Source organism: Spermophilus citellus (assembly GCF_964194105.1).
Source record: "Spermophilus citellus genome assembly, chromosome: 19".
NCBI classification, from domain to species: Eukaryota; Metazoa; Chordata; class Mammalia; order Rodentia; family Sciuridae; genus Spermophilus; species Spermophilus citellus.
In genome coordinates this window covers 16,507,906-16,522,696 of record NC_138201.1, presented here as the reverse complement: position 1 = coordinate 16,522,696, position 14,791 = coordinate 16,507,906, and the positions used below count along the sequence as shown (strand labels likewise).

At 39.9% G+C, this 14,791-nt stretch overlaps 1 protein-coding gene across 3 annotated transcripts in view; it reads right to left on the bottom strand.

Annotated features, from left to right (window-relative positions):
* ATG7 (autophagy related 7) overlaps positions 1-14,791 on the bottom strand; it is a 247,491-nt gene that overhangs the window by 202,595 nt on the left and 30,105 nt on the right. For all 3 annotated transcript variants that reach the window (XM_081276205.1, XM_081276207.1, XM_081276206.1), the window contains exons 5-7: positions 13,255-13,332; positions 7,977-8,093; positions 6,599-6,748 (exon numbers count right to left, since the gene is read on the bottom strand). In XM_081276205.1, coding sequence (XP_081132331.1) covers positions 6,599-6,748; positions 7,977-8,093; positions 13,255-13,332 — 345 coding nt within the window. The remainder of the gene's footprint in view (positions 1-6,598; positions 6,749-7,976; positions 8,094-13,254; positions 13,333-14,791) is intronic.

The window sequence follows — 14,791 nt, the reverse complement described above, 5'->3', positions numbered from 1 at the left end:
ACTCTTTGAAAACCATTGTGAAGAAAGTAGAAGAATTAAGTAAGTAAGTTTTTCCTCAAGATCGGCAATGAGACAGTGTAACGGCCTGTTTTTTAAAACCATAATCACAAAAAACTGGCCTGGAAGATGATTAGATGTTATATATATGTATATGTATATGTATATATGTGTGTGTGTGTGTGTGTGTATACACACAGAGAAAGAGATAGATATAAATACAGATATAGATATATCACAGTCTTAGTTTCAAAAAATGCACAGAAAGAGATTATAAGAAAATAAACAAAAAGTTTACTTAAAAAATTCACTATAGGCACAGTGGCACATGTCTATAATGCCGATTATTCAGTTGGCTGAGACAGGAGGATCTCAAATTTAAGGTCAGCCTGAACAATTTAGAAAAATTCTGTCTCAAAATAAAAAATAAAAAGGGCTGGGGATGTATCTCCATAGTACAGCACCCCTGGGTTCAATCAATCCCCAGTACACACACACACACACACACACACACACACACACACACACACAATACAAACACATAAAAGAATACATGAAGAACTTTGTAAAATTTTAAAAACAGTGATGCAACCAAAAGCAAAACTAATAACTGGAACCATGCCTAAAGCAGTTCACTTATTTGCCTGTATTTGTAAAGTAGTCAGTCACACATTTGTCACTTAGCATTTTCCAAACTACACATGGTGAGCTCCCTATGGCTTGAACTATTTAGTGGGTTACAACCAGAATTTTCGAAAAAGATGAAATAGAATAAAGAATAGTATTATTTTGTGAAAGCTGTGTATGTGTGTGTGTGTGTGTGTGTGCATTTAAAGACATAAGTAAGTACTGAGTCATAATGTCACATGTATTTTTAATCACAAAGAAGTTTGGCATTAAGCAATCACATTACCAATCTTACATCATCCAAGAAATGACAGAAAATCAGTCAGAAACATTTATCAAGTTAGCTTTAATTTAAAGTCACATCAGAGTGAACTGGCAAAACTGTCCAGATGCACTGGCGCTGCTGAGCCCTAACCCTGACAATCTCAGGAGTGGCTTCTCTGGCAGGAAGACTACTCTTCATCTCTTCATTTTATTTTATTTTTTTCAAACACAAAGGGCAAGAAGGTTGCCTTTTCATTTGCATGACTCAGGCTCTCAAAAGTTCACTTTATGCAACAACCGAAGACAAGTTAACCCAAAGAACAGTTTCCTCTGAAAATGTAATCGGAACAATTTATTCTAAGAAAATACTGTGGGAACAATTCGAACATGTGAATAAAACTTAATGAAGCCTATTTTATTCATCATCTCTCAATTCTCACAGCCACTCCTGAGGAAGGGGGTGTTATTACTGCACGCTTGTTTAGGATGAGGAAGTTGAGGATCAGAGGGGTCACTGGCTCATTTAAGTTGCAGTGGGACTTGAAGTCTGGCTTCTTACTCTACCACAGCCTGTTGGGAGCTAGGGAGGAAAACAGGGCTGTGTGTCTTCCACAGCAGGAAGAGTTGTGACTGCAGGAGGTCACAGAGTTTATGTGTGAGTCTTCTGTTCCCAAACCTCTTCTGCATTTTCCTCATGTGCAAAATTGACAGAATGTTGCTCACTTTGAGGATCAGCAGTAAGGTGTGTGAGTGCCTAGCTCTGTGCTTGGCACATGATTAGAACCCTGATCATGGCCACTGTAGCTGCTGATGGCTAGTAAAGTGCCCTCTTCAGGGACAGGTACCCACTACCCAGAGCCAGCCAAGCCTTCTCACACAAGTGAACAGCACTTCTGGAGGCAAAGGTCCCACTTAAATTTAGAACAAATTTAAGATGGTCTATTGCCCCCTGACCCCAGCAATCCTACAGGCTCCCTCCCAGGAAAGCTAACCACTATCAAAATTCCCTTCATCCTTCTTCAAGACAGGGGTACAGAGAGGACCCATGAATGGGTTTCAGCCCTCTGTGAGTCCTGACATTAGATGTAGAGTTGGATGCGGGTGTGTCTTTTCTGCAGGGGATTCATGGCTTCTACTGAATTCTCAGAGGTTATGCATTTGTTTCAATGACCCCAAAACTAAATTACCCATTGTAGATCACATACTTGCCCTCTAGCCTCTCTCCTGTGAGAACACTAATGACCTCTCTGACTCATTGCACATAAATTTCAGGTATATAGACAATTTGGGAAAGTTTTTGTAAACTTCCTGGCCTACATCAGAATGGAATGTTCATGTTAAAAGACAGCACTTACAATGAGCCATCCTAAGAGCTGCCTTGACTTCCTTAAGGCCCACTGTGTGGGAGGCACTGACTCAGGAGCTTCCAAAATGGAATTCCCCAGTCCTCACAACTCATTCATACCTGAACTCATTCTTCCATCATGTTTTACACACCAGGCACGACACCACAGGTCGCAAGTGTAGTGGTGGGAGATCAGAGATAGAGTCCTGACAGAAATTACATTTATTTATTTTTTTTTTTTTTTTTGGCAGTAGTGGGAATTGAACCCAGGAGGTGTTCTTATCACTGAGTCACATCTCTAGCTTTTTTCATTTTTGGAGACAAAATCTAGCTTAAGTTTTGCAAGCTGAACATGAATTTGCCATCCTCCTGCCTCAGCCCCCCTAGTTGGGATTGTAGGTGTAAACCACCTCACCCAGTTGGGAGCTTACATTTAAATGGGGGAAAAGAAATTAATCAAAGATTGCTCAAGAAGATATAAAATTACTAGTGTGCTAAATAAATACCCCAAAGAAGGGTTATACAGTGCTAAAGAGCCCACAACAAGAGAAATAAACCTTTTTAATAGAGGTCAAAGGATTTTCCTTAAGAAAATAATGATTACATTTAAATTTGAAGAAAGAGTAAGCCCTTGATGGGAAAAAGGGTGTGAGTGTGGTGGAGGTGGGGAGAAGAGAAAGGAGAGAGAAGGGTGTTCCAGGCTAACAGAGCTTGCAAAAGACCCTGTGACAGGGGACATGTACAACTTGAGGATGGATCCACACAGGGGCCAAGTCACTGACTCTGTGTGCCATAATAAAAAATCTAGTTCCTATTCTTAGAGTTCAGTGAAGGCAATCAGGTGTTTCATTTGGGGGGGTGGGGTGTGATCCGATCTGCTTTGCCAATGATCACTTTAGATGAGGTAGGAATGAACAAGAGGCCAAAGTAAATCAGACAAGACCCATTTGGAAAATACCACAGTGACGCAGATGAAAAATGATTGTAGATTAGATGGGAGTGGTGGCAGAAGAAATCCAAAAGCAGCAGACTAAGTTCAAGATAGGAAATCCAGTGGATATGGGGGTGGTGAGAGGCAGAAAGGTATCCAGCAGGAGATCCAGATTTCTGGCTCCTGCAACTGGAAGGAGGCACTGTCATTCTGAGATGGTGCTGCCCAGACTTGGGCTGGTTCAGGTGGTGTGTGTTGAATGCATGGGGTTGCAGAAGGTCAGCAGAAGGCTAGATAAAGTGGTTTGGGGGTCCGGAGGGAGGTTCAGGTTGGTGGTAGCAAAGCGGGTCATGCATGAGGAAATGGTTACCGAAGACGTGGACACAATGATATTGCCCAGAAGAGAAAATACACTGAAAAAGAGAGAACACTGGCAGGATTCCAACATTTCTCCATTCTTTTATGTGTGAACACACAAAGCTCAGAGAGGAATAGTGACATCTTGGGGATCAAAGTACTGGTAAGAGGAGGGGGTGAGGGCTAGGGATGTGGACATGCAGATAAGCAAACCAGCAAGCACTTCAGAGCTCAGATGGTACTGGGAAGGAGAACCCAAAAGAGGCCTCTGAAACAGCAAAGTCAGCTGGTGCTTCCTGGAGAGATGAATCAGAATGTTGAGCAAGGCACCAGACAGAGACAGAAGGAGGGGGATGTGGAGATGGACATGAAAGGGATATCTGATGGCAGAGAGGTGGGAAAAGCATGCAGCATTGGAGAGCACATCACTAGCCAGGGCACAGGCTCCATCTTGGGGAATATAAAGAGGTGAGCAATGGGTAAGGCTAGAGTAATGGCAAAAGCCAGATATGAAGAGGTTTTGAATTCTAAGATAACATGTGGGTTTTTTTTTTTTTTTTGGTTTGTTTTTCGTTTTTTTGTAGCTGTAGATGGACAACATGACTTTTATTTTATTTGCTCATTTTTGTTTGCAGTACTAAGGATCAAATCCAGTGCCTTGCATGTGCTAGGCAAGCACTCTGCCACTGAGCCTCAACCCCAGCCCAAGAAGTTTTAACTTCATCCTGAAGTCCACAGTAAGGGTTTTTCAAGAAGAAGAGTGACATAATCAAATGTTAGAACATGCCTGTGTACAGCACTGCAGAGGACTGAGGGAACATTCAGGCCTGTGGCTGGGAGGCCATGAGAATCCCTATGAGGTCATCAGTCTACACAGCTTCTGGTGATCCCTACTAGACAAACAACCCAAGTATCATTTCTATGGCCCTTCTCTTCCATTACCTAAACTTTTGGTTAACTTTCCATAAGTCAGTGAGTGCCACATCTCCCACAGAAGACTTAGGTTCTGTGATAACAGCTAAAATCATATCTTGTGATTTCTAGCCCAGAAGGAGGTGCTCAACATATGTAGTGAGTAATTCCAGGCTTTTCTAAAGCCTGGCTCTAACCAACTGATACACCTCTAACAAAGTGAAGGGCATTATGCCTGACATTGGCAGAGTCTCAGGGTTGGATACTAGTGAATCCCCAAGAGCACTTAGGAGGAGGCCTCAAGATCTCTTCAGTCTTTCAAAAATATGCTGCTTTTGGGGAAGTGCATACATACTGTGCACTTGCTACATGCCAGCCATTTTATATTATCATATTTAATCATTACAAACGTGTGTAAAGAGGTAGTGTTGGTAACATATAAAAGAAGAACTAAGGTGAGAACAGGTTATGTAGTTTTCCGAAGATCACAGAACTAACAGTGGCAATGCTGGTGTCAAATATAGATCTCTTTTAGATTCCCAAGGTCAAGCCTCCACCTGAGAGACGTAAAAGAGAGATGGCAGAAAGCACAGGGGCTTTGGAAGCAGACTGTTGACTCTGGTGACTTTCAATTTCTTATGCTTCAAATGGAAAATGCAGACACTGTAACACCTATTTCACAGTTATTATAAAAACATCAAGTTTGCAAAAGCCCCTTTCAAAGTGTAGACTGCTCTACAGATTGTTATTATTTTGGTAGAGTGGCACTTTGTGGGGGGTATTTATTTACCACATTCAACCTGACCTATGGCTGCTTTTGAGCAAGCCCTGCCTGCTGTCACAAAAGAACCTCACACTTGGGTTTAGGGCTAGCTCTATGGCAAAGTGTGTGCTTTACATGAGCAAAGCTCTAGGTTCAATCCTCAGCACCAAAAAAGAAAATTATCAGTGATTAGTCTTATTGCCACTAATTTAGCTGTAGTTCTATGAAATCATCTGGAGAAATTAAGAATTTTAATAAAAATTCAATTCTTGGTCCTCACTGTGAAAAATGCTAATGCTGCTGCTGATTAAAAAAAAAAGGACATCCTAAATTTAGGCTAAGGGATAATTGGGCCATCAGTTAAGGGACTCTCTTTTCTTAGCTCTGATATATGTACATGGCTATGACATTATTCCACTTCATTTCACAATACTCAAGGATCTTTCACCGTCTCCCATACAGCTAAGACAGTTTACTAGTGTTATCCTTGCTTCTAAAAGACACAGGACTGTTTCATTCATTCAAAAGAACTTTACTGGGGGCCTCAGACAAATGCTAGACACTATGCAGACACAGATCCATGAGACATGGGCCTTGCCCTCCAGGAGCTTACAGTCTAAAACTGCATGAAAAGGAATCCAGACAAGGTACTATAAATGCAGATTAGGAATAAGTGTAGTGAGTCCAGATAAGGAGAGATCATACATGGCCAGCCCCATGAGAACACTTCATATGAAAGGAGAACTGCAATAAGGAGAGCAAGAGTTTCTCAGGAAATGTTTCAGGAAGATGATAGTGTGTGAGGAAAAGGAAGATACGCGAAAAAGGTCTATGTATATTTGATTGGGTGGCAATAGGGATGGTCTGGTAAAAAACAGATAGGATTAGCTGGAGCAAATATTTATGAGGAAAATAGTAGGAGACTGAAAGATAGCCTGAGCCAGAAGGAAGTCACCATTAGGCTTCTGGCCACTGAACAACAGAGTGAATTTAAGTAGTTTGAGGAAGATTTTTCCATATTAGAGTCATGCAAGATGGCAGCAAGAAGATTCCAAATATCCAGGAGTGAGAAAAGGAGGGCCTGAGCTACAGTGTTAGCACCGAGAATAAAAATGAAAACACAGGAGTAAAATACATCAGGAGAGAAAATCGAAATACCTTTATCACTAATAGGAAGTGAGGAATCCAAAATTACTGGGAGCTATAAGAGAACTGGAGCAATGTAAAAGAGGAGCTGGTTTGAGAACAGTAAGGGTAGGAGAGGACAGATATAAGAAATGTTCAACAACATCATTTGGAGGGTGGAAGAAATCTAATTTTAAGTTTTTTAGCAGTCTATTATAATATGAACTTGAGATTTTTTTCTTTAACCAGATAACTAAATACTCAAAGTTTCTCTGACCTTTATCCTTTGACCTTGGAAGAAATCACTGTAGTGCTTAAGCAAGGAAACTCGCACCATGTTGTCATCATACTTGATTAGGAAGTATGGTAGGGCTGTGACACCTTCTGTTTGACAAAGATCATCATATGCCCGCTCAAGGGCTTGAATCTGAAAACAGAAAATGTGAAGTTACTCTCTAGAAAATTACATATCTACCTCTGAGTTAAAAGCTGATATTAAATACAAAGTACCTTAAAGCCAAAAGACTACAAATGACTGACCAAAACCCTGTTGGATTTTTGTAGCAAATAAACACAAAAGTGCCCCCCAATAACACCATTTGACTTTTACATAACACTTTCTATGTGTATGGTGATGTGTCTTAGGGAAACAAAGGGACATTTTATGGTACAGTGTGGTGGTTCCCTAAGTTGTCAATCACAGAGGCTGAGAGAGATGGTCAAAGTATTCTATCTTTCCTGTGAACATAAACCTACCACTGATAAATTTTACCATAATCTTTAATGGCTTTATTAAGATATACTATACAAATTGTCCATTTAAAATATATAACTCAATGATTATTTTCAATATGTTCACAGAATTGTACAACCATCACTGAGATAATTTCAGAACATTTTTGCTCCTCCTTAAAAGAAACCCCATACCCACAAGCAGTCCATCTCATTCATAATTATTTTTACCCCAATGTAGATTTCTTTTTGACAAATTAGTCAGGTAAAACCACTAATTCAGGTAAAACCTTGAATTTGTTCTAATTATTATTATTATTATTATTATTACTGTTATTATAATCATTAGCAGCTGCTCTATGGCTTCAGAATATAGGCTTTTAGTCACTGATATGCTTCTTGAATTAAAATGATCTTAATATTCAATCTTTGCCTTAAACAATAATCAAAATTCTCTAGTTTGGGGTCTGTGTTCCACCAGCCTAATTAATTTAATTGCTCTTCTCAGGACTGATCTCTAATGCCCTCCTTAAATGGCAATGCCTAGTTCTGCATGATGGAGACGTTCTGCTACTTAGTGTGAGGGTGGTGGAAGCTCTTATATTTTGTTTCAAAGATTTTCTTCCCCAAAGATATTGCTTTATATTTCCCCACACTGAAAGCGAAAACCACATTTTGATAAATGCTTCCAGCCTTTCAAAATGTTCCTATAATTCCTTCCTGCAGGGTTAGTCTTTCACCAAATACCATGGAACACCTATGTAATTCCATACCATGGAATACTGTTCTCTACCTCTAGAAAATGACTTTACAATTTGTGAATACATCTGGTCTTTGGAGGATTCTAGTACCACCTCTTCATCCAGAGGTGTTCCTGTTTGCTTAAACTCAACTTTATTTGAATTTGTTTTATAGGCTAATACCTGTTTTGATGAAAACCTTTGATCCAAACCTACTGGCCCCTGAATAATAGGAATACTCTCTGGAAGACAGAGGGCAGGATAGCAAAACCAATAGTAGAAGTGGTACTTCTTTAAATCCTAGAACAAAACATATAAAATATCAGAAGAGCACTAATAATTAAACTGAAATGCATATAATAATGTAATGTCTCATAGCTAATTAAGAAAGGAAAGCGATGCACACAAAATATGCCTCGCTTGTCAAATATTCTCATCCCAACAGAAATCCCAACAGAACACAGAATTTCTGCCTTGATCCCAAAATACCCTCCCAGCTGAGGATATAGTTCAGTGGTGGAGTGCTTGCCTTGTAGGCACAAAGCCCTCGGCTGCATCCCCAGCACTGTCCCTCCATAAACAATCCCAAGTACCCTCTCACAGTACACACTAATAATGTGACGGTAAACATAACCTACTTTATTGATCACTTGCTAACAGAAAATGTGCAATATGTCATTGATATTATCATTGGCATGCTTTAATACAAACCACCCTTAGAGACAACTATTATTATCCCATTTTATAGACAGAAACTGAAGCTTGGAAAAGGATAAAGCACTTGAACAATAACAACAAAAAGAGGTAAAGGGGGAGGGATGAGAACTATGTTTCCATGACTTCAGCTGCTTCCATGACTGTACCACACACACTTGATGGATCTGTGGTGGAGTAATGAACGCCAATCCCCATACAGCTCTCTTCACAATGAAATAAGTTAAGCACATCATTGAGGAAACCATGTCATTCTTGTACCCATGCCTGAGAAAATTCTTTGTATAAAATAATTGGGACCAGTGGTATTATGGATTTGGGTTTTTTTTTTAAAGTACTGAGGTATTTGTATACACATAATGAGATATCTTGGGGAGGGGACCCAAGTCTAAACATGAAATTCACTTATATTTTATATACATCTTATGCACAGGCTGAAGGTAATTTTATATGATATTTTTAATGTGCCTGTATTTTGACTATAGCCCATCACATAAAGTCAGTTGTGGAATTTTCCATCTGTGGTATCATATGTCACCATTCAAAAAGTTTTGATGCTTGAGTATTTTTTTTAAGTTTCTGATTAAGGGTGCTGAACCTACATATCATTGCCTTTTTTTTTTTTTTTTTTTTTTTTAGAGAGAGTGATAGAGGAGAGAGAGTAAGAGAGAGAGAGAGAGAATTTTTTTAATATTTATTTATTTTTTTAGTTCTCGTCGGACACAACATCTTTGTTGGTATGTGGTGCTGAGGATCGAACCCGGGCCGCACACATGCCAGGCGAGCGCGCTACCGCTTGAGCCACATCCCCAGCCCCATATATCATTGCTTTTTGAAATGCCTTGCTGGTGAAATTCAAGTCAACAACTATTAATTAAGCACTTGCTATGTACAAGGCAAAATATGAGCCATTTTGATAAAATGAATCAACCTCGGCCCAGCCATCGGGCAGCTCATTTTCTATGCGGAACAGAGATAAAATGTGTGCAGGATTAACCATAAGAGTCACACTGAAGTTTCAAATACAAAGGAGCAACAGTGGTAGAAGTGTTTTCATCTTCACTGGGATTTAAGCCATTTCCACACCAGGTTAAAGCAACCCAAGGACGGGGATTTGACCCAGGGAAGAGGATTCATGAGGCTATCCTTGATACTGCTCCCACCTGGGCTCTTTCTTGTCTTTGAATTCCTGCAGTGTTTGGGGCCTGCATCACTCACGTGGTACAGTACCAGATTTACATGGGTACTGAGCAGCTTCCTCACTTATCTGTGACAACTGGACACTAATACAGTTATCTAGCTAGTTAATATTTCTTCTTGAATTTTGATAAGAATAAAAACTGTGGCTTGGTGTGACTTTTTGTTTGTTGTTCAATGGTACTGGGGATTGAACCCAGGATTACTCTACCACAGAGCTATAGTCCAAGATCTTTTATTTTTTTTTAATATTTTTTAGTTGTAGTTGGACAGAATACCTGTATTTTACTTATTTTATGTGGTGTGGAGCATTGAACCCATCGTCTCGCACATGCTAGGCAAGCGCTCTACACTGAGCCATAACCCCGGGCCACCCCCACAGATTTTTTCATTTTTAATTTTGAGACAGAATCTTGCTAAGTTTCCCAGGCTGGACTTGAACTTGAGATACTCCTGCCTCAGCCTCCCAAGTTGCTTGGATTTCAGGTATGCACCATTTTGCTCATCAGATGACCTTTTTAAAATTGAGAAATAATTTATATACTATAAAATTCACCATGTTAAGCTGTCCATTTTAGTGGGATTTTTTTTTCTTTTAGAATTTGGACAAAATTGAACCACCATCACCACTAATTTTAGAATATTTTCATCAGCCCATAGCCATTTCTGTACCTTCTAGTAGAAGCTCTCTACTCCCCTACCTCTCTATCCTCTAGCAAACAACCACTAACCTATCATCTGTCTCTATGGATTTGTCTGTTCTGGGCTTTTCATACAAATGGAATCATACCTGATGACTCTTTAAATATAAATTTACATATAAACATGCTTCCAGATAAGAAGGTCTACTAATTAGTTTCCACAGTGTCTAACTCTACCACTAATTGATCAACTAAGAAAAAACTCCCTTTTCACGATGGCAAAACAAACTGAAAAATTGAAATTAATGAAGTGTCTGGTCCTTTGAGGCCTTAAAAACAGCAGAAAGGAAAGCAAAAACATCCCCCAGAGATGATTCTCTCTTCTTTGTACTTAAATGATTTGTCATAACTGATCTTTAGCGAAAGGTTAAACAATTCAAGATGAAGGACCTCACACATTCTAAGGAGTTTTATCAGGTCAGCTTCAAAAGCCAAAAGCTTGAATTTCTTAGGATTCTTTTCAGGATACAAAGGACCTTGGTTAAATTAAACATAAGGCTCTTTGAGCCTGAAGATTTTAAAAGAGAATTTAATTTTTTTTTCTTTTGTAAATCAGGCTAAGAACACTCAGAAAGGGCAGTGAGGCCAACACACATAACACCTCTGAGAAATGCCTCCAAACTTTAAGTCAGAGCTGTTATTTTTCTCATTAAGGGCAAATTGTTATCTATGTTCTATTAAAGAGAATTCTTGGTATGAGAAATGTATTAATGTTCAACTAAAACAACATAAATATTTAGCAATATTTAAATAAATCTATCCTAGTAGAGAACCTACAAAAGTAATCAAATGTACAGAAAAATGATTACCATAACTTATTAGAAAATGTGCTCCTTGTAGATAACCACACATTGCTATAATCTTTGGGGTCCCACCATTCCCTCTGTGCTTGGGCAATAAAAAAGGGAGGTGGCATTTAGGAGAAGCAGATGAAGCTGTAATGATACATACTTCATCCATAGCAAAGAACTTACTCTAAGTAAATAAAATGAGCAGGAAAAAAATATATCAATATGGTCAATATTGCTTCCTACAGCATTTTTTATAATAGGGAACATTAGAAACAACCTAATGGCACACACCTATACCATAATCTCAGCAACTCAGAAGGCTGAGGCAGGAGGATCATAAGTTTGAGGCCAGTCTCGGCAATAGTAACACCCTGTCTCAAAATATAAAATAAAAAGGGCTGGGGATATAGCTCAGTGGTAAAGTATCCCTGTGTTCAATCCCCAGCACTGGAAAAAAGGAAAGAAAAGAAACAACCTAAATGTACAACAGGAGTCTATGGAATATATACTAGACAGAACATTATACAGTTAACATAAAGGACAAATCAGTTTTACTTACACTTACAAACATGAACGCACGCGTGCGCACACGTTCTTTGATAAACAATGGGGTTATGTCTAGGTAAACCCATAATAAGTTAAAAACATCACCTGGGTTAAACATGCATTTAATATACCTAACCTACATCACAGCTTAGACTAGTCCACCCTAAATGTGCTCAGACCACTTACAGTAGCCTACAATTGGCCAAATTATCTAACCCAAAGCCTCTTCCATAAAGTATTGCATACCTCATGCAAAGTATTGATCATTGTACTGAAAGTGAGAAAGGGAATGGTTGTATGGATACACTTTCAGACAAGGCTGAAAAATCCTAATCAAACCATCAAAAGCCAGGGACCATCTCTACACATATTTGCATGTGTGTGCGTAGCTAATATCTTTACAAGCAGCCCTTACCTTTCCCTAACTTGCCTCTTCACTGAGACCTAGTCTTTCCCTCCAGCTCCTTAACTCTACTCACTGTAGGCAGTGATGTTACCCTCATGTGATTCCTTTTCCTCTTCAAGGCTTCCCTTAATGTATTTTAAAATTAGATCATATATATAGAAGGCATTTTCCTTTGTTTATTAATTTTTATCTAAAAACTTTTTTGAGACAAGGTCTCGCTATGTTGCCCAAATTGGCCTCATACTTGTGATTATCCTGCCTCACCCTCTGAGCATTTGAAGTATAGGCATATGACAACATGCCTGGTTCTTTCTTTGTTAAAAAAAAAAAATTATATAGTCAAGCCACATCATGTGAGCTCCTCTAACCCAGAAGCTCTTTTCCCTTATTTAAGGGGTGCTACAGTTTGAATCTGGAGTGTCCCCCAAAGGCCCACATGTTAAGGCCTTGGTTGCCAGACTGTGATGCCCACTGGCAGGTGATGGGGATTTAGGAGGGGTCATAGTGAAAGAAACTGAGGTTACTGGGGATGTGTCCTGGAATGGGATATTGGGACACCCCCTCCCTCCTTTCCTGTCTCTCTCTTTGCTTCCTAGCCACCCTGAAATGAGCAGCTTCTCCACCATAAACTCCTGCCATGAGTGCTGCCACAGGTCCAAAGGCAACAACAGGGCCAAGTGACCATGAGCCAAAATAAATTTTCTCCTTATAAGTTGATTATCTCAGGTATTTTGTCATAATGACAGTTAACACACTGGGCCTAGCAACTAAGCTTTGCAGGACTGTATTTAACAAAGATGTTAGTTGGCAATAATGAAACCACTGCTCCCTAAGCCTGACTTCATAATGTCCTTAATAACAGGAGTTGGGTCACTGTGTGATAGAAACTATGCAACTACTAACAGTGTGATCAGTATGAATGAATTCATTTTGCATTGTAATAAAGCACTATCTGGCCACTAATCAAATTAGAGCTTCTTTGTCAACTATAACGAATAACACGAGGTAACACCTTCAGAGAGAAGAGAGCAGCCCGTCCTCTTGGTCCACCAGAATGAACTGGGGATTTCACCAGTCTCAATACAACAGGGAGCCTATTTACTTACTGCAAATGTCAAGAGGAGGAACTTGTTGAGGAGTACAGGGTTTTCAAGAGCAGCACCTGACTTTATGGATTCCCAGATCTGCCAAAAGAAAGAAAAGCGTTAAGACAGGTTGCCCGGCAACTCTGAGCTTCTCACTGTCAAGCAAAGTGTGAAACTGAGAAGCCCCAGGCTCTTCTTGTTTTGAGGCCCAGCACTGCTTATCCTGGGCACTGAAGAGGGTCATTACTTCCTGGCCCACTTGACACTGCCTGTCAGCCATGCTCCTGAGCCAAGTAAGGGAGCGTCTCCTCCAGCCAAAGCATCTCCTCCAGCCAAAGAATCTCCTCTATGGGAATCTCAGCACAAAAGAGACAACCAGGTCACTCCTGTGCATTCCTGACATCCTTCAGTAGCTACCTACTTATTTTCTACAACAGGGTTGCAGAAATAAAAGACACAGCCCCTGCCCTCAGGAAGCTCATAATCTCGGGAGAGAGACAGGCATAAATGTACAAGTTCAACACCATGTAGGACTTGCTATCATAGAAGTAGGTAACAACAGACTGGACTTGCTATCATAGAAGTAGGTAACATCACCCAGCAGGGATTCTCGAAGGAAGTGATCTCAACTACAGTGAGGGGATTTCTCAAAGCCAGACTTGGGATTATCCTGCCTTGAGAGATGAAAAGGAGAATGAAATACAAGTTTATGTACACTCCATAAGAACTTTGGAAGCTAAAGCTGGTCCTGGTCACAAGATGTTTTAGTAGCTAAGATTAGCTGCTAAACTTTGTGTTGCTAAGCAGGACAAAATAGTCACCCCAACAGAAGAACCATTCCCCAAGGACAGCTGTGGAAAAAGCAAGGAGAAATAAGCCCTTCCCATTGACATCATGGCTTTGGAGGAACTGGACCTGAAACAGCCGGCCCTGGCTTTCTCCTGAGCCAACATGGAGGTAAGGTGTAAACCGCCAGAAGTCTGAGCCCCTGTCAAGTGTCAAGGGGTAGGATTCCTGTGAAGACAACCTACTTTTTCCCCTTGATAGATTAAGAACTGTCTCAACTCTTTGGAGGTTCTCTTTTAAGTGTGCAGCCAAGGCAAGAGATCCAGAGGCAGTCAGGTCACAGGTCCAGAAAAATGACCAGCCATCACCACTTGAGTCATGAGCCTCATCCACTGAGAGGGATGTACGGGAAGCCTGCCTTGGGACCGGCTGGGAGATTTCCTTCCCTGACCATTGTGCCCACAAAAATAGGAAACCCCCTCTTTTTTGTTCTCCTACAATTGTTGTTTTTGTTTTAAGCATGGTACTTTCAAAAAGTCTTTTAATTGACATACAATTATTATACATATTTATGGAATATAGTGTAATGATTCAAGCCATTCATACAATGGAAAATGATAAAATCAGAGTAATATTCATTTCTTTGCCAGGAACCTTCAAATTCCTTTCTTCTTGTTATTTTGAGATATGCAATAAATTGTTGTAAACTGAGTATCCTATTATGCTAGAGAATCTTAGAATGTATTCTTCCCAGTTCACTTCATGTTAATAC